At 47.3% G+C, this 20,514-nt stretch overlaps 1 protein-coding gene across 1 annotated transcript in view; it reads right to left on the bottom strand.

The window, feature by feature from the left end:
• The window catches only part of ABCA4 (ATP binding cassette subfamily A member 4), a gene marked incomplete at its 5' end in the record, with an annotated part of 120,025 nt that overhangs the window by 10,058 nt on the left and 89,453 nt on the right, over window positions 1-20,514 (bottom strand). The window contains 14 exons of the mRNA XM_081145372.1: window positions 4-145; window positions 2,175-2,281; window positions 3,326-3,388; window positions 3,819-3,939; window positions 4,727-4,856; window positions 5,233-5,356; window positions 8,189-8,336; window positions 9,359-9,474; window positions 13,085-13,262; window positions 14,833-15,002; window positions 15,251-15,325; window positions 15,447-15,552; window positions 17,145-17,177; window positions 18,665-18,759. Of these exons, the coding sequence (XP_081001498.1) occupies window positions 4-145; window positions 2,175-2,281; window positions 3,326-3,388; window positions 3,819-3,939; window positions 4,727-4,856; window positions 5,233-5,356; window positions 8,189-8,336; window positions 9,359-9,474; window positions 13,085-13,262; window positions 14,833-15,002; window positions 15,251-15,325; window positions 15,447-15,552; window positions 17,145-17,177; window positions 18,665-18,759 (1,608 nt within the window). The remainder of the gene's footprint in view (window positions 1-3; window positions 146-2,174; window positions 2,282-3,325; window positions 3,389-3,818; window positions 3,940-4,726; window positions 4,857-5,232; window positions 5,357-8,188; window positions 8,337-9,358; window positions 9,475-13,084; window positions 13,263-14,832; window positions 15,003-15,250; window positions 15,326-15,446; window positions 15,553-17,144; window positions 17,178-18,664; window positions 18,760-20,514) is intronic.

The raw sequence follows: 20,514 nt of genomic DNA on the forward strand, positions 1-20,514 counted from the left end.
TACCCTCTGGATTTCCTCGGCTGGCACTCCCCGAAGCCGGGCGTAAAGGTAAAGGTGTTCTCGCCCAGTGAGCAGGTCATCAACTGCATCAAACTGAGGACAGTAGCCCATACTTCGACGGACTTCAGAAATATTGGTTAAAATACTGCAACAAGAATAAACGATTAGAGAGTTTCCATCAGAGAGGGGGTGAGCAGAGAGCTGGGGCTGGAGGAGCTTCTGCCAACAGGGTAAGAAGCTGCCTCCTCTTTTCTCCCGCTTTGCTTCAGAACTGTGCATACACCGAGGAATCAAAGCAGGGGCCCTCAGAAACGGGCGGCCTGCAGGCCTTCTCAGCTCGGACCCCAGCCAGGTCCTCCAGTTTCGCTGTCCAGGATAAACGGAATACCTGTTCCCCAGATTAGCTTTGGTTTTGGATTGGCTCACCTCATATGTTCCTTTAAAAACAAAGGGAAGGTCAGGTTTCAGAAACTGAACAGTGAATTTTGAACCCTTTCAGACACTTGGGAAGTAGTTAGAGAAGATACATGCCCCCCAATGAAAGTAAACTTCTCCATCTGTATTTATTGGCAGAGATATATAGTCAATTAAAGATGAACCACATGGATCATACCCTAGAGCAAGAGGCTGGCAAGGAGAAGAGATGAAGGGAATTGAGTTCTATCAACTCGCTTTGACTAATATATTCTCCCTCGCTAGAAAATACATCGCCTCAAAGGAAAAATAAACTGTCCATACACTGGATGAACTATTTCTCCTTTCCCTTATAGCTCAGGGTCTATGAAGAAAGGATGGATATAACAGGATGGAACAGAGAGACGCTATACACTATGACGGTCCCCCACTATGACAAAAACAACTCCAGGTATGGCTGGGCCAGTTAAAACCAGCCAGGGAAGCAAGGAGTGTACTTGGTGAAATTCATAGGAGCTTCCAAACCAGAGAACCCAATTTTGTGTCTTAAATCTATAGTTTCTTTGTAGCTTTCATCTTGGTTTTAACTTTTGAGCATCAGACTTTGTCTCATTTGGACTGTAACTTGATGTCTTGTGACAAGTCCCATTACAGCCCCCTGTCTTCTGCACCCTGTCCCCTAAGACTCCTTTTGTTACCACTGTGAAGTCACTTGCTTGATTGTAAGCTAAGCTGGATCTGCAGACCAGATAGATCCAGCCACGGTCTTGCTACAACCCTGCCAGTCCCTTTGCTCTGGACCCAACAGGGATGACCTGGGAAGGCCTGGGCACCAAGTTCATCCTGCCTGAGCCAGTGAGCATGCTCAGGACTCCCCTTTCCAGTGGGCATTGGACCATGTTGAGGATGGCTCTTAGGTAATGAGGCCTTAGTCAGGCAAATGCTGTGCAGACATGAGCAGTGCTTAATTCCACTTATAAACCAAGGCCTAGAGTTCCTCTAGGCACATCTAATGTGTGTGAGCTCTGCTGTTCAAGGAACATCTAGAAAGAGGCAAACAGGCATGAGCTCCTGTTCTCCATCCTGTGTCCACAGAGAATCAGCCTCTTCACTCACACCTTATTACAAAGAGCAGAAGGCACCTCCCAGACTCCCAAGTGCATGCCAGTTTTTCTTTATAAAGGTTCCTTGGCCTGGCAAAACCAAACATCAGCACAGAAATAGCCAATGCAGATTACAGCCCTTGAGGGCCCTTGAACCCAACTCCATCTAGCTCAGAAAAGGGATGCTGCATAACAGGGATTCTCAACCGGAGGCCTGGGGATCCTGCAGAGCCATAAATGTGCTTCAGGGCTCAGTAAATTCCCCAAAACTCTTTGCAAAAATATGTGGAGGGAGGTCATGAGAGGCAATGGTGTATTTTTTATATGAAGAAGGTACAAGTGTTCATCAAATGCTGAAGGACTTCATGACTCCAAAAGAGTAAACACCACTGACTTAGTGCACCTGGTACTCTCTGAGAATCCATGCAACAGAGGAAACTCCTAACAATCACAATTCTATTCCATTTTCCAGGAGGTCCATATCTTGGACTTTTTGGACCGCGCTCACTGAGATGTTCACCACTCCGCACAGATCTTTTAGGCTCTTAGAGTCACCCTCAGACACAGTGTCTGATGCTCACGCTCCCTATGCTAGAACAGGGACATGGCCCGGGACCTATGGGAGATACCCTGGGACAAGACGAGCGGGACACTTACCTCTTGCCTCCTACAGTGGCATCGCCTGAGGTTACTGTAGTGTCCCCAGTGAGCATTTTGAAAGTGGTCGTTTTGCCAGCTCCATTCACTCCCAGGAGGCCAAAGCACTGAGGGGGAACACACAGAACCGGCCTCACCCTAGAGCCCAAGAGGATCTGGAGTATCAGGCCCTAGAGCAAAGTGTGTGTGTGTTGGGGGTTATATTCTAGACTTGTGCTTCCATTAGGGGGCCACAAGCTCCATGTGGTGCAGGGTAGCAGAATATGCTCCCCCAAAATATGCCACTTTGGCATAAGGATGATTTTGAGCTGAAGGAAATTAAGAAGCAGATATAAGAAAAGTTTTCTGTCTTCTCCCTATTTGCCTAAAAGCAGGACATAAATTTACGAGGTGTTTCCCCTCCCCTCTCTACCAGGAAAGACAGTCACTGAAGACAACTTTAGACCCTCGCCAGCCTGGAGATGGCACCAGGGGAATCTACATAACAAATTTTACTAACCTGCCATTATCTGCCATTAGTTCCCCATATATTTGCCTCCCTACCATCTGCTACCCTGGACTCAAAGTCCCTTTCCTTTGTCTTGTCGCTTCTCTAACAATGTCCTGTTCCTTGCTAAGATGCTAATAAAGACCAAGCTCTAACCAACCGTTTGCGTCATTTCCTTCCGCATGTACATGAGATGCACCTGCTAACAAACTTCTCTTTGTTTTCCTCTTGTTAATCTGTCTTTTGTCAGAGCAATTTACGGAGCCTGAGAAAGTCCGAAGGTAGTAGGAAAGAGGATCTTTCCTCCCCTACAGTTACTAATGAGCACTAAAAATGAATCCAGGCTGAATTGATATGTGCTTAAGTGTAAAACATACTGGATTTTGAAAGCTTAGAACAGAACAAAAGAATGTAAAATACCTCATAATGTTTTATATGAATTATATGTTGAAGCGATAACATTTGAGATATATTGGATAAAATAAGTAATTAAGATTAATTTCACCTGTTTTTACCTTTTTCCTATGGCTACTAGAAAATTTAAAATGACCTATGGTGATCTGTGTTTTATATTTACTCGATAGCTCGGCTTAGTGAGGAGGAGAAGTGTGCACAGGAGATGATTTTCTGAAGCCCTTTCCAGTGTGACCTGCAGCGTACCCACCTCTCCAGGACGGACCCCCACACACAGCCTGTCCACCGTGGGGCTGGAGGTGCCTGAATAAATCTGCAAGATCAGAGAACTGGACTTAGGACTGAGAGAGGTTAAATCAGGGAAGGCAAGAGAGAGCAAAGAATAGCTTAGGCGAAAACTACCAACATGAAGAGGTTACAGATTAACAAGACATTCAGAGAGGTGCTGTGAACCCCAGGAATCTTGAAACTGAGCCTGTGTAGAAATCAGCCAGAGAAACATTAGTGAGGCTCTGGCTGAGGCCCTGCATCAGTACCCCAGATGAATACTAGGGAAAATGTGTTGGAATTCTATGATCTTGGAAGACAAGTTAAGCACCAAGAAGACAGGCTCACATAAAATTAGACAAACAGGTCTCTTGCATAGGCACATCGCTTATTCTACAGAAGGCAAATGACAATGTCGTGCCATCTCTGGGTCCAGCTGCGCCTCCAAACGAACACGCCTACACCTATTTCCTTACCTTGGTTAGTTCATTGAGACTTAAGATATCAGTTTTATTTCCCCTGCTGATAATTCTTTGTCTTTCTTCAGCCACATCATCATCTTCATCCATGATAGGCTCCTTCACAGGCTCAGCAATCCTGGAGGGAGGAAAGGGGCCCGCATTGGGCTGGTGCACAGCGTCCTCAGCACTGTCCTCTTCGCCTCTTCCCATTCCCTCTCTTCTGCCCCAGCCTGGCTCTCTATCCCCTAAGACTTGAATTCTTAAGAGGACTCCCAACAGGAAAGGCATTAGGCATTAGGCAGAGAGGGCAAGTGCTCAAGCCCAGAGTCAGCCCTGGGTTCTAGGGGCTGCCTTCTGGAAACTTGATTGCCCATGTCAGGATGAGGCAGGGTCTGGGGAGAAGCCTGGGGAGGAATGGCTGGGCTGGGGCACGGCTGGCAGCCACCTCCCCCGGAGAGGCGCACTATCACTCCCCCCACATTGATCCTGGCTGCACTCATTTCATATCGCCCCACATCACTCCCTTCCTCCCCTGCCCTGTCCCTACTCTCACACCTTTAATTAACAAAGGGGCCTCCTTTGTCTTTTTCCTATGAATGCATAGAGCTGTATGGAGACCCCTTAACCATTGTCATTTGCCATGCTATCATCCAGTTTAAAATGAGCATCTGTTAATTAAATGAGGGGTTAAATATTAGGGCTTGAGGCCAGTAACATTGTATTTTAAATACTTTAAAGTTTAGAGTCTTCACTAATTCTTTTGTGCCAATTTTAGGTCCCTTCTTCTTGCGTTACTCAGCAAGCCAGGCTTTGAGAACGTGAAAACCATCATGGTGTGGGGCTCATGAGGAGAAAGATGACCATGTGGACATAAAGCCACGGCCCCAGATGCTGGCCCCCTCGGGGCAGCAGCGTGGACGTACCATCGGGTGAGGAAGAAGTGGTGCTGCAGGAGGAGGGTCAGAAGGAAGTACACCACCCCTTCTGCCGCCATGGCAACCAGGTTCTTCCCAATAAGGTCCCACTGGAACGGATTTGGAGAGTTCTCTTCGCCTGGGAACAGAGGCCAGCCAAAAGCGACAGGAATTAGGTCCACTCTGCTGCCCCAGGTGCCCCTACAGACCTGGTTTCCACACTCGGCTCCGCTAGGCCAGGCCTTATGCAAGGGAGTGAGCCAGAGCCAGACACGGCTCATCTTGGCTCCTCGAGTCAGGGTAGGAAGAGTAGAGCCTGCCCGTCACCCCTCCTGTGGCTCCTCAGCCAAGGAAACAGAGGTGCCCTGATCGCTTCTAGGCGGCAAGACTACCCAGGCCAACCAGGTGCCCCTACCCCCAGCCCAGGCTGCGGGGATGGATAGAAACCCCTGCTTTAGCACCCCGAGCCTCGAAGGAGCCAGGGCCGTGCTCAACCAGCCTCGACTGCCACCCACCAAACCGGGCATAGACGTCTGTCACAGCCTGGCTCAGTGCCAGGTCAATGAGGCCCCGGCCCAGGCAGAAGTGGGGGAAGACAATGAGCAGCTTCTTCAGCATCGCATTGAATCTGAGCAGCGTCTGAAACAGAAAAGCAGGGCAGTCAGGGGTGAGGCCAAGCCCACATACCCCATCCTGAGCAGGGTGGGGCCTGGATGCCCTCAGAGGAAGGACCAGGGCAAGGACTGCAGACAGACTGGCCAGGCGGCCCGACTGTCTGCAGGAGGGATTTGTCAAGCAGACAGGAAAATTCTGAAACACTGACAAGAGGTGACTCTTTGGGGGATCTCACTGCAGACTCACTTTGAAATTACACACAGCCCTCCAAGGCATTTGTTACCAGGAGATGCAGCAGCTTCTGGGAATGCGGCCGGGGCTCTCTAGCCCCTGGTACAGCTGTGAGCCATCGCTGTCACTGGGAACTGAGGCTCTCTCATCTGCTCTATCTTAGCTTAGCTTTGACCAAAGAGGAGAGGGTCCCCGGAGCACACGTAGCGATGGACTGTGTGCAAATGTCACCAGCACTAAAGAAGGCAGAAACTCTCTCTGGTGTCTGTGTTGAGCTGGGGGGGACTTGTTTTCAGGTGCTCAGATTGCGCTTGCTGCCTCAGCCTCGAAGTGTTAGGCAGAGCCTCCCCCAAGCAGGCAGAAGGGGGAGGAGGTGAGGGTAAAGGGGCCACTGCTGCCCACTCCTCTGGTCCATCCCCACCGCACAGCCTCCTTCCTCTTCCGCCTCCCACTGCCCCCTACAGTTACCAAAAGGCACTCTGCTCTGTTGCCTGTGGGCCTTTGCACTTGCAGCTTCTGCTAACCATCGTTATTGGCAGGAAAGAAAGCCTTTCTTCACAAAGCTGGCTCCAATAACCCCTCCTCTCATAAGCCTTCCCAGAGTCCCACGGCAAAATACCCACTCCACTCTCACAATACTTTCCACGTCGCGAGGGTTAATTGTTTTTTACCTGTCTACTTTCTCTCCTAGTGAGTGGTCCCCGGAGGACAAGGACTGGGTCCCAATCATTTGGTGTCCTTTCTCAATACCTTGTACAATGATTAGCTCGGAGTAGACACTTCATTATTTATTAAATGGGCTAATAAAATTCTACTTATCCCAGGCCAGGCTCAAATTGAATTTCCTCCACCAAGATTCTCCTGACCCCTGCAGCCCAGCTCTTTTGGGCCTACTCTGATCTTTGCGTGTTATGTGTCTTGCCACTCTCATGTTTTGTCATATGGGATGTTGTATCCTTAGGTTTGTATCGATTCCTAAATTGGTGTGCAGGTCATTTCCTGACTGGAAAGGGAGTTCTCGAAGGGCACTGTGAGCGGGTCATGCTTGTTTATATCCGTACTTGTCCACATCCATTGCGTGGTGATCGCTTACTTGACACCTTTTGACTGCCTAGGGACATCAGCTACTGGGACCTGGGGAACCTCCTCCAGGATGCTGGGTATTTCTGCAGCATCTGTCTGATAATTTATGTGAAAGCAACCAGCTTTTATGCAAGGGAGGAGGGTGTGCTCGATAAATGTTGGCTAAATGAGTGCATCTGGCAGGAGGGAAATGTTTTGAATTGCTTTAAGCTTACCATTTAATTATTCTGAAGTAACACACTCCCTTAGGACTTAGTGGGCTGGGAGCCTGTGACAAAAACAGCTCAGAAGAGCAGCCTTTTCGGTCTGCCAAGATGCTCCGGCCATTGCGGGGGCGGGTGAGTGGGGTGGCATCGGGAGGGGAGTCTGTGTTCTCATCGACCTCCCTTTTGTGATCTGACTGTGACGTGGTGTATTTTATCAGTCATGAGATAGAAGTGGGGGGGGGGTTGTTCTTCACTTAGTGGCCACAGAAAGCCTGTCAGGGTTTGGGAAAGAGTCACTGTCAGGAAGCCAGGAGACTGGGTGGTTGGTGCAGACTGGCCTTGGGTCCTCCCAGCAGGGCCCAGATGCAGGAGTGGGGCCAGGGGGCAGGCTGCAGGGTGGCAGAGCAGATCGCTGGCTGGTGCCTACCCTCTGAACTGCAAAGACCTAAAAAGGGAAGGAAAGGCTAGAGAGGCCACAAGGGACACAGGCACATGGGCGATACCACCAACCCTTGGAGTGTTCCCAGGACAGCCATGGTCAGGGATCGGACACAGCAGGCTTTGAGCAAAGATAGCCGCTGCCATTGTGTTTAGGAACTGGTCTGGCCACTTTGTCCTGGGTGAAGAGAAGTCTGGGGAGGGTTTCGGATGGGACAACTGGACTTTACAGGTCATAAAATGACTCATTCAACATGATAAATTCCTAACCCTATCCTCAGGATTAATTTTCATGTAGAATGATATATATTACTCTGCTAGGATTTGCATAAGAAAGTGGAGAAAGACTACATATGGTTCACTTATATGTCTCCAGAGCTCATCAGAAACTCAAATGAAAGGTTGCCTCTGGAGAAAGGAACTAAGTGATTGCAAAACAAGAGTAGGAAGGAGACTTTTCAATGTATGCCTTTTGGCTCCCTTTAAATTTTGAAATCACATGAATGCTGTGTGTGTGTGTGTGTGTGTGTGTGTGTGTGTGTGTCTGTGTGTCTGTGTGTAAAACATAACACCCAAAGTCCTCAAGAGAACCTTGAAGGAGTAAGAAGGATCATAAAAGGTCATTTATAGCTTGAAAATGAGCTCGGAAAACAATGACACTAGTGTACACACATGAATTTAAGGAATTTTAAAAATGAAAGAAGAAGGGAGGGAGGGAGGGAAGGAGGGAGGGAAGGAGGGAGGGAGGGAGGGAGGGAGGGAGGGAGGGAGGGAGGGAGGGAGTCATTTATGCACCGAGCTTGTCCAGACACAGCGCTGGCCCATGGCTCTGCTTGACCATCACATACTCTCCAGCATCCTGGTCATCAAACAAGGAAGCCAAGAAAGTCATGCTTACCTGGTTTTTCTCAAATAATTCCAAGGTGAAGGTGACGGCACTGCTGTTGATGCCAATAAAGAGATTAGCACAGGACAAGGCCACGTAGGCAGTGCTGGGGACATCAAACAGGAAGGATGCTGGGTACATCATGGGGATGACTGCCCATCTGTGTGAATGACACAGCTCAGTGGGACGGAGTGCCAATTTCCACTCCATCTGCTGTACCCTTGGATATAATACATTCCCCTCACACAGCAGGTGATATGTTTGAACTGGCGAGAGTCCCAGGAAGACCAAAGAGATACTCCACTCCTTGGTCTCAATTAAAATCTTTGACTTGAGATTATAATGCCTTCCCTGACCATCTCATGGGGGTTTTGTGAGGAACAAATGGGATGGTAACTGTGAATGTACATAAATTACAAAGCCTGGTACAGTGCACAGGAGCACTGTTTACCCTGCAATGCTTTGTACTCTGGTCTGGATCAGCAAAGCTGAGCCGACATCTCAACAGGATCATTGTCACAGTTCACTGGAGCTGACATGTCACAAACATGCTAGTTCCTGAATTCTCTTTTCAATACAGATAAATGGAGACCATTGCTCCAGTAAGACTCTACTGGCCCACATAGGAAGGGCCAGGTATCATTATCTCTACTTTACAGATAATGAAACTGAGGCCAAGATGAGGTATATTTCTTGTCCAGGGTAAACATGTAGTATGTGGTAGGCCTGGACATAAGATGCATGCTTTGCTCTATAATTTCACTGAATTTAATCTCTGCGACCTCCTTGGGCCCTGACTCAGGAACAGCTTTTCAGCTGGAGTTTTCTACTGTGTGCACGTAACTCTTGGCCAGTACAGATGGAGACACTGAGATGGACAGATTGGCTACAGAGAAAGTAGAATTGCAGCTGGGCAAGAAACAGGGGAGTGATAGAGTCTCAGAATTTGGTTACACACAGTTTAAATGGAAGGAGATTCAGGCCATGTGGGCGTCTCCATTGTCCCTGAGTGGACCGAGCCTCAGGAACACCTCCATGCATGAAGTCAGAGAGAGAGGCCAGACAGGTCTCTGGTCAGGCTGAAGCTAACCTTGCCACCAGAAACCCCGGGTTCTGCCAGGAGCTCACGCCCCTCCACTGGCTTCCCTTTCGGTGCATTAGCTAACAGCCCACACAACTCACCCGTACAACATGAGCAGTGCAACAAGGGCAGGAAGATTGTTTGGAGAAGTGTAGGCTTTCTTCTGAAACGCAACGAAAATGCCCACCACCAGTGCAGCACTCACAGCATAATTCATCTTGAAGAGAGAAGAGGAGAGCAAGGCGCTTTACCCCCTGGACCTCTGTCTCCTGTCTGCCTAACGAGGACTGGGCAGCTCCTCTAGTACATATGGGCTGGGATTCTGATTCTATTTGTCTAAACACTTCTTGGTTAGCAAACATGTTAAGTTGTCCCTAGTCTCCCTACCCTACTCTACCTCCCTGTGCAAGGGACCTTCAGCCTGTATCTTTTAAAAGAATGAATTATAAAATTCTACCTGATCTCTCACTCTCCCTTTCTAATTGATCATGAAGTCCTATTGATTCTACTTTCTAAGTATGTCTCCAGAATTCAGAAAAACTTAAGATAGAGTCCCTGGCCTCATGAAGCTCAAATAAATGACATCCTTTCATTGCTTCCTCCCTTCTTTTCTCTTCCTACACAATTCAGTCCTAAAGCCATTAGGATGGACAGGGAAAGATGGGCAGCTCTGATGGGGTTAGCGGTGGAGTCACAGTGATCCTAAACAGGGTGAGACCCCAAGAAGGTGAGAAGGGTGTCTCACAGAGGGTGGGCTAGCGGGATGTGAGAGCCCCCAGTGGGGTGAGGGGGGTGTTGGCCTGGTGTGGGGTATCAGAGCCAGAGTGGAATGAGGATCTCCATGTGGAGTCAGCTGGGGCAGGGAGAGGAGGGTGTCCACATGGCGGAGGGGATGGTGGTAGAGATGGGAGGCTTATTACATTCAGGTGTATTGCTCAGGTAGGTAATGAGCTGGGGGTGATAGATGCTTGTGTATCACTCACAGAGAAGGCAGTTACAAATATGGAAAACTGAAAGCCACAGTGAGCCTATAGTGCTGGATTAGAACTAGAGGTTTTAGTGAGCCCACAGCGTTCAGCATATAGGTGGATAAATAGAGATGTAAATGTGTTTTTATTTATGTATATGCATATATATCTCCCCTAGTTCTCTCCACTGAGAAGACCTGGGATCATTGAGACCTCAGGAGCATAGAATCTACCTAGCACCCAGATCTTGGTTTTAAGGGCCATTTTCCACTGAAAGGAACCAGGATTCCTTGGGGACACAGGTGATTCCAGGTAGGGCTGGGAGGAAGTGGAGGGTGAACCTGGAGCGTCTTGCTGTGCTAGAGAGCAAGGAGGTGCTCAAGGACCGTGGGGACAAGTCAAAGGAGGCATAAGCCAGCTTGAACGGGCTCCCATTGGCCAAACTGGGGATAATTTGAGCATCAGGATAAATAATAATGATATCCAATTGCAATTCATGGACTAACACAGGAAAGATGACTCCCTTTAGTTATAAATAAATAAATGAAAGAATGGAAAATTTGATAACAAACAGGATATTTACACAGCTTTAAAATACGTCCTCCCAAAATTCTTATTCATTATAAAAAAAAAAGTAACTTTACAGTGGAGAAGCTCAGCAGACACCACCTTCATCAAGTGGCCACCATCAGTAGAGGGACAAATTGAGAGCAGCGGCCGCCTGATAGGACGCAGTGAGAAGACAGAGCATCCCTTTGTGCTGCTGCTGCCGTGGTAACCTGAACCTATCACAAGGCAACATCGGGCAAATCCAAACTGAGGGACATTCTGCAAAATAACTGTCCTGTGGTAGTCAAAAATGTCAAGGTCACGGGAGTCAAAGAACAACTGATGAAACATTCCAGGCTGAGGAAAACTGGAGAGACAGGACAACTACATTCAATGCACGATGCTGAGCTAGACCCTTTTCTATGAAAGACATTATAAGGCAACTGATGAAACTTGATGGGGCCTGAGGGTTAGGTGGAGGTGGGGTATCGGTGCTGCCTGAGCCAGAGGTGCTGCTGTGTGTGTCTGTGTGCGCACGTGGGAAGGAACATCTTACTGGGAAGTTACTCTCAAATGACTCTGAGAAACAGTTTTGAACGGTCTTTGCAACAATTCCGTAAGTTTGCTATTGTTTCAAAATTTAAAAGAGAGAAACATGATGTAAATAAAAAGATAAGAATGTAAGATATCACATGTGTGCTAAATGAATGATAGAAACAGTGAGTGCTCATTCACTCAATAACGACCCCCAGCCTGCGTTGCCTTCTTGCTACTGGCTAATGAGGGTGCTAAGCTCCACTATCGAGCCCAGAATTTGAATTCCAGCCTAGACTGAATATTCCAGAGCATCAGGAAGCCTGCCATTTTCTACCCTTCACTGGGGCGTCTAGTTGGCTGGTATCACCTCCCCACAGACACTAGTCCGTCCTGTCCACATCTCCCTCCTTGGGCTCAGACATCTTTTTTTGTAGCCAGGCACATGCACAGGTCAGCCCCAAGTGGTTAATTCTGTTTCTTTTAAAAAATGTAGAGTGAAAAAATGAGCATGTTAATAACTTTTCAATGCAGGTGCGCCTAGCTCTTTTCATGTTCAAAGCACGAGGCCAATGCGGGCTCTGATAAGCGACGTTTTTGTCCAAAGTGAGGCTGTAGAATCTGACCTCCTCCCCACATGTTCATGAGTGTTTTTTCATACAGACAGAAAACAGAGGAAAGAATGTAGTTGTTACTGATAATTTCTGGTTTTGTATTGTTAAGTGGTGGCTGTTTAATAAGTCAAGTAAAATAAATAATGTCTCTAGGAATCCTTACTAAAAGTCATAGTGGAGAGGATGTTTGTGTGGGTCTCCTTCATGATGCATCTTATCACATGAATGGGGATTCACGTTAGTCAGAATGTTGAGATAAAACAAAGGATCTCATTGCCCAAGACACCCAGAATACCTGGAGTTGGTGTCACAATTATCTCTACTATAATATAACTAGGTCTTTGCTGCCAATTAACTTTGACCCTGTGGCCTGTCATGAAGTACCCCATGCTGACCCCTCTCTGCCTCCTCCAACACTGGTTGTGAGAAGGGTGCCAGTCTCTGTTGATTTGCTACACAATTTTTCTTCATTTTCCCTCATGTGATCGCTAACCTGATATAGTGAAGGTATGACTACTTTGGGAAATCAAAATAAGGCCAATAGGTAGGATTGCCAGATTTAGCAAATAAAAATATAGGAGCCTAGTTAAATTAGAATTTCAGGTAAACAACAAATAAATCTTTTAGTACAACTATATCCTATGCAATATTTGGGAATAAAACATACTTGTTCTAAAAATTCATTGTTTGTCTGAAGTTCAAATTTAACAGGGTGTCCTATATTTATCTGGTGACTCTGCCACAGGGGAAGTTCCATCCTTACTTGTTTGGGGGTGGGGCAGGATTTAAGAAGGGGATGTGGGTGAAAGTCTGATGGATATTACTTCTCCAGCCCCAGATTATTCTCAGGAAGGCCAGCCTCATTCCCCAAGTGCAGTAATTATTGGATGGGTCAGAAGGCCCCTTGAAGCAGGGCACACAGAGCTCCCACTCAGCAGTTAAACTGAGCCCTACAGTCTTTCCTAGCTTGAGGCTCCTAGTTCTGTGCCTTTCTAAGAAGATGTCAACAGACAGCAGACACACAAGGCCCTTGGCACAGCACCTTCCAGCAGTCCTGGCTGTGTAAGAGCCCCACCCTGCCATGTCCCTCAATCAGAGCAGACACAAGGGCCCACCCCTTAGGCCAAGGGAGGTGAGAGAGGCACCGTGACCTGCCACTTACGATGTCCCAGAGGAAGTTGGTCAGCCAGTAGATGGTGGGGCTCACTCCGCTGACAAACTGGAGGTGCTTGGCTTTGTTCACTCTCTCCTGGATCAAATAAAGAACAAAGCTGGCTGGGATGAAGGACATGGCGAAAATAACGCAGATGGCAACCACAGCATCCACGGAAGTGGTCAGCCTGCAGCAGGACAGGAGACAGGGAGGGAGAGGTGAGGAAGGAGCAGCAGATGCCAAAGAAAAACAAAGCCAGGCTCTGGGGAGGCTCACCCAGTCCTGTAGAACCCCCTTCCCAGCCTGATGTTGATCATTTCATTCAACTGTCTTAACCTAGGTCAAGGTTAAGTGGATATTTTTGGGTTTTCTATTTGATGTCAATGTTGAATATTGTTTCATGTTAATATGAAAGTGGAGATAAACTTTTTTATTACCTTTTCAAATTATTTATTGATGGGTATAGAAATGGATTTTTATACTAATATCATATACTACAATGCTCTTATCACTTCTAATAATTTGTCTATAGCTTCTCTTGAATTTTCTAAGTAGACAGTCATATGGTCTGTAAAATTTATTTCTTTTGTTAAAAGAAGTAAATTATCTTGTGAGAACATGAAACACATCACAGCAGGGAGAAATGCTCATAAAGTAAGTTCAAGAGAGAAGAGAACAGGACAATTATGCAAGACTTGGCTCTCGTCACTCTTTCCTGGACCACATAGAAGGCATCTGGCTAAGAGGGCAAGTGGGGGCTGAAATCCAAACTGAACTTCAGGTACAAGCCATAAGCCCTTGCATGGGACACAGCCCACCTAGAGAGACGAGCATCTTTAACCAATTCTCACAAGGGCACCATATGTGCCAGTCAGTATCCTTATAGAACTAGAAACAGCATGACCCACACAGTAATAAGCGTAGAGCAAATGACTGAAAGGGAAACACACAAAAATGTGCAGAGGAAATACCTTAAACTGTGTAGGGTTATGGATAAGAAGTTCTTAAAACTCTATTCTGTAAACTTTACTTAATGAACATACACTATTTTATAATCAAAAAGGATTCCTATTTCAGATTTCAGATTCAAAAGACTTGGCAGGGCTGAGTGAGAATAAACACAGGACACACGATTCTTCCTCAGCTGAGGGCCTGGAGGGTGCCCCAAGGGCCTTGGGCCAACTTTTAGCCAATGACACTGGGCACGTGGAGGGCCCAGTGTCGAGGGCACTCAGACAGTCCTGGGATTGGAAAACAAGGAGCCTACCACTTACTGGAAGTTTGCACTCACAAAGGCTACAAACATACTACAGATTGCACAGGACTGTTGTTTTATTGTCTGGAGTTGTGCAGTAAGGGCCTAAGCCTGAGGAAGGCGAGGATCTGCCAACGTCTCCGCAGCCTGAGGGAAATGACCGGAATCTGAGATAATTCCTGCCGAGGAGACGAAAGATTTACTGAACTCTCCCAGCTGCCGGCATCATTCACATACTGCAAAGGAGGAAATTTGTGGGAGCTCCAGGCGCAAGTTCTTACCAGGAGCCAAAAGGGAACGGAACCAAATCTATGCTTGCTTTCCTAATAAATCAGAGAAAGGATGGCCGGGCAGTCTGGTCCACAAAGCCCCATGCTCATGCTGGCCGGTTAAACAACCTTGCCGTCCAGCCCGCAGCTCCTCTTCGGGAGGGTCCGCTCGGGTCTCCAAAGAGGGGCGGGGGCGACCAGAAAGCTGGGGAGCCGGGGCCCCTCTGGCTTACACGGTAATCTCCGAGAGCTGCTCCTTGGTCAGGTTCAGGGGCTGGCTTAGGGCGGTGATGCCGTACTCCTCGGGGTCCCTGTCCGGGTGCAGGCTGGCTCGTAGGATGGCGTTTCGGGCCACGTTGAGAAAGGCGACCATGGCGTGCCAGCCCTTGTTGTTAAACCACACCTGGAGGGCAGAGACAGGCTCCCTCAGGCCCGACGTGACCCCGAGGCCCTGCGCTAACAGCTGTTTAAAGGAAAAATGGGTGCAGGAAAAGGAATGCGAGGGGGAGGAAGGGTTTGGCAGCTGGAAGACATTCCGTGCTAGATTTCAACTGCAGATGCAATGGGATTTCATCAAGCTGGGAAAATAAAAATAAAGTCACCGGCTCACGTGGATTTTTAGCTCTAGGGCAGATCACGCAGGGCCAGTACCTTAATGTTGTCTTCCGTTTCTAGATGTCTAAGGAAAGCAGGCATTTCTTGAGCGGCCTCTCCGGTGACAGGGCCCTAGAAAACCATAATGGACAAGCAAGAGGGTTTTGATTTTCAGTCCTAACGCTCCGAATTTCTGTTTCATAATAACTGGTGCGTGGGAAGTCCTACCCAAACCTGCAGTCTGTTTACATACCGCGCTCACATTCATCATCTGGCCGAGGTCCCTCAGAAATCCAACAAGTGCCTCCCCAGTGATGGGGAGAACCGGCAGCTTTCCCCCGATGGAAATTCCTCCGTACCTGACAAGGAGCAAGAAGTCCTCAGATCAGTGCCGTGAACCATGTCTGTGGGGCTTCATGCTCGCCAGCAGTTCTGTTTCTCTAGGGAAATGTGTACTCTGGGGAAACTGTCTGCACTAGTGAGCAACGTGGCTCCACTTTACAAACCTAGTTTTCATGCTTCCTCGTTGCTTCCAGATAGATGAGTTCTCACCCCTAGGAACTTGGTCTCTGCTGACCTTTCCAACCCTCCTCATGCCTTCCCTTGAGTGGCAAATCCCGGCCACGTCCAATCACATGCAGAGCTGCCAATGGCCTGGGTTGCCTCTGCAAGGCTTCTAGCTTCTCAGGGCTGCCTTTCCCTTTCTTTTTTCTTTCTTTTTTAAAAATATATCTTTATTGATTTCAGAGAGAGTACAGGAGAGGGAGAGAGAGATAGAAACATCAATGACGAGAGAGTCACTGATCGAGCCCACAACCCGGACATGTGCCGTGATCAGGAATCGAACCCCGATCTCCTGGATCCTAGGTCGATGCTCAACTGTTGAGCCACGCCCGGCCAGGCTGCCTTTCCCTTTCTTGAGTATCAGGACAACTCCGAGTCATCTGTCATATGTCACCTTCTCTTTAAAGTCTTCCCTGACTCTTCTCCTCATCCAAACAACAATTCCTCTCCTGAGCCATGTCTATATTTTAAAGGTACTTCAGGTAGCACTGGACCCACTTTGATCTAATCAGGACCAGTCTTGCTGTGCCCAGCTCTCCATGCCTCTCAACGCCACCCCTTCCTCAGGTAGCCCTCACCATCTCCTGCCTTGACTCAAGCTCTAGCTCCTTACTGAGGTCTTAGTCTTGGGTCTCCCACTCCTAGCCCATCTTCCACACTGCTCTGGACGTCTCCAGTGATCATGCTCAAACCCAGATCTTGGAAGGCCACTCTGGCTTAAAACCTTTCAATGGCAGGATAAAAGCCAAACTCTTTTCCAAATGAAATTAATTTGCTAAACTTTATTTTTCAGGCATTCAAATTGTGCTCCCGCCTCAACCTTCTGCTTTAGCTGAGGATTCATACTCTCTCCAGAAAGCAATTCTAAAAGCTGGATCTCACTTTCATGGTCTAGAATCAAGTCAGCATCAGCTCTGCATTCATTCTAGAGGCCTGTTGCCAAGGGAGCTTGGAAGGTCAGCTCACTCCTAGAATATCCCTGGAGGATTCTCCAAACCTCTGGAACCATTCAAGTGACTTGAGTATGGGGCTGGGCCAGACTTCCAACAGCTTACAAGAAATAAGTGCCAGGGCTTCAGTCATATGGCCTCTCATTAGTATTGTAAACTGTTATATGCTTAGAGCTTTTAGAGCCTCTCGTGAGTGAAAAGGCTCTGGGACCACTCTTCAGGGAATATCACTTCCCACCTATGTCCTCCATGGAGATCTACCGCTGGGCACCTGCTGGGTCCAGTGTGTATCTAGCCACATGTCCTTCTGGACATGTCCTGTAACTTCTCAGCAAGTACAGAACATTCCATCTACTTGCTTCGAGGTGTGGCTTTCTTCTGTGCATTTTAAATAGATAAATTTGAGATTTTAATTTCTTATAAAAATAGTTTCTTACCTCTGTTCATTGACCCAGAATTTGCTCTTTAAGCTGAAAGTGAAAGCAGATCATGCAATGAATCCCACAAGCACAGCAGTTTTAACTTTCCTTCCCAAACACTCATTGGGGTGTCCAGTCTTCAGGGACATTTCTGCATTTCCTGATACCCAAGCAACGTGGAAACCTCCCAGCCTAGGAGCCCAGGGAATACACCTGCAGGTAAAGGACTGATGTTTTTCACTCCTGGCTCTTCAAGTCTCGTCTCACATGCTGGGCTTTCTGGGTGGCCCTGTTGTCAGGTGATTTGTCAGACCATCTGGAACCAGGTAATATGGCAACTATCGTGCCAGTGTGGAGTGAAGGCTAAAGCCCTCCTCTCTTCTACCTGCACAAATAAGGCTCTAATAATCACCTGCACACTTGGGGGAAGTTCTGACTCACTCCAAGCCCAGAGTTCAGAGACTGACTTCCAGCCAAATGGATAAAAAGACAAGATATGAGACAACAAGATGCCAACTGCAGACCTCATAGGTCAGGCCCACGAACTATCATTATCAAGCACAAAATCCAAAATTCCATGTTGTAAACTTGCTGCTGAGAACAAAGTTTGGGGTGGCTGTTGTTTATCCCATTATCTGCTTTACCTTTTGGGCATGGATGGCATTCTTTATTTTGCTAACTGCTGGCTTGGCACTGCCTTATCTGCAGCTGCTTTCACCACCTGCAGTGTGTTCTAGTTAATTGGGTCCATTTACTCTTTGTGCATGGCTCTGGTAGGGGAGGCAACTGAAAGTACTATTAAAATTAGACAGTTTGTTTTATTTTACAGCCCCGGAGCACGTGGGGCCTGGATCGGAGTTCCCTGTGATGCCATTTCAGCAGCACGCTCTTGTCAAGCTGCTCGCTCTGATAGGAGCTGCTAAAGCCAGTCCACCCCCAGCTGGGGCCTGATAACAGCTGCTGAGCTGGGAGAGGTGGACATTTGTAGAAGGGCTCACAGGCATATTAAAGGGCAGTGCTACCAATGGTAATTTACAGGTAGACTATGGCAGATGCAATGGACCTGGCCATACGGTGGGCTCACTCAGATACTACACCACTGCCTCTGTCCTATCTTGGGCTATTTTTTTACTTTCTGCTTTTTGCCTCTTACTCCTCTGTCTTGTTTCTTTGCCCTCTACCTTTCCCCCTTTACTCTCTTTCCTCCCTCCAAACTTTGTTTCTTTTTCTTAACTAGTTAAAATATGAGGCTGCATTATTAGATAAATCCTATACATGTTTTACTTTACTTTAGTAGTGCATGGGTTAATCATTAAGATTGGTCAGTCTAAACAAAATAAAAAAGTACACTTAAGTTGTATTTTACTTGCATATGTCTCGATTACTTTTTCTGTTAGGTGAGGACCTTAAATTAGGAAAAAGAAAACAATTCCACTGCCCTGATTGTTGCTAAGTCATGAGAGAAAATTACCTTCTGCCTTTAGTTAATAGTTTCCACAGGGAGCCAGGATGAAAAGCACAACGGGGTCTCTTCTTACCTGCTTAGTATAAGAGCGGGATACGTTTTTACTAAGAAGTCGGAGATGTTCCTGTCTGTGAGGTCTTGTAGGATTTCAGTGCTGCGCTGTATCCTCTGAGGCAACGAGACATTGGTGTTAGTTACTTTGGGATTTGAGGCTTTACAGTTTGTGAAACGGCTTGTTCACCAAAAGTTACGTTAGCTGCTGTGTCCCAGCACCCAGCGCAGCGCCTGGGATATAGCTGAAACAATAAATTTGTGATACGAGTGCAAGAATTCAAATAGGACCTTACAATTTATAAAATCACCTTCAAAATACATCTAGGACTGGAAGCTGGTTCATCAAAAGGCTTTGGAGAATTCAAAAGAGCACGAGTCTGGCCACCAGGGGGCAATAGTATTTTAAATTTGGGAACATGTAATGTTGGTTTAATTTCAGGGTCAGTCATGAACCTTGGGTGTCAAGGGTGTCAACCAAAGGAAGCTGAGGAAATTTTTGGTGGCTTTGAAACCACCATCATCACACACCAGGCTTCTCATTTTTAATCACTTTCTGTCTCCTCCCTTTTTCCCATTTTCCTTCCTTCACCTCGTTCCTCTCTCTGATGCTAGACGGAGAACTAGCAGCTACAGAACGCTGTGTGCAGGCGCTGTGTTAAATGCTCTAGTACATTATAATATATCCCTTAATCCCCACACCCTTATGAGAGAGGAATTATTACTGTGATTTGCAGACAGAGAAAGAGGGGCTCAGAAAGGTTGGCTAACTTGCACCAGGTGCAGAACTTGTAGGTGGTTGACGTCGGATTTGAACCTACTTCTGTCTGGCTCCACAGCCCTCACCCTTTACTCCATCACCCTGCTTCTCAGGCTGAGGATGGCACTTATGGGAACTGCCATGCTCTCTGGGTAGGATCTAGGCTGGAACAATTGCTGGTGCCTGGGAAGTTTATGATAAATTGTTTTCTAAAAATTCTGTTAAATAAAATCCTCCTATAACTTTAAGTCTATGAATTCTAGAAGTCAGGGTAAAGCATGTCCACCTGAGGAGCCACCATCACTTGAAGAATGTGAGAACAGGATGGGACCCTACAGAAGACTGCATCCACCATCCAGTTTTCCACATGAGGACAATTTCCCACCTCTGAACCAAGCCCCAAGCCATGCCTCTGGCTTAATTCCAGGCTGAATGGGACAGTGTGTTTGAGCGAGTGGACGTACGTATGAGTGTGTGTGGGGGGGTGGGGGGTGGGGAGAGAAAGGAAGTAGCTCCTGTGCAGATTTGTGATGTTAAATGTGTTTTGCTCCCAAGAGAGACATGAATGATAGTGAGGAAATGCCCATGTGAAAGAAAAATCACAGGAACTGGTTTGTCTGTTTCCAGGACTTTGGCTGTAAGTGGCCTGTTAAATTTTTTTTCCCCAGGGACTAACCACTGAAAATAAGTTTTTATAAGCTAGACAGGCAGGCTTGAAGTTAGGATTCACTGAGGAAATGAATCTCCGCATAGCTACTCCTGGCCTTCCCTCCCTGCTCTAGCCAAATCCTCAGTGTGAGAACTCTCCGTCCCAATGCTGGATGCATTCAAGTAGAAGCAGCCACGGGGCCTCTTTTGGGGTCGCTGTGATGCTGGGGTGGCTGAGTTATGATTCAAAGGGAAAATATATTGCTTGAGAAATAGAAAGGCATATGCTTTTAGCATGTGAAAAAAGAGAAAAGATAGAGCACTCATAAACACAGAATCGTTTACAAGCCAGGAGCCGGAATTGATGCTATGGCCAAATTTAGTTGTCTCCCATGACCTGCTCTGCCCTTCTGCCATTGGCCATACTAATAGGCTTTTTGTTGGGTACAAGGTCACCCAGAATA

Source organism: Miniopterus schreibersii, assembly GCF_964146895.1.
Source record: "Miniopterus schreibersii genome assembly, chromosome: 8".
Taxonomy (NCBI): Eukaryota; Metazoa; Chordata; class Mammalia; order Chiroptera; family Miniopteridae; genus Miniopterus; species Miniopterus schreibersii.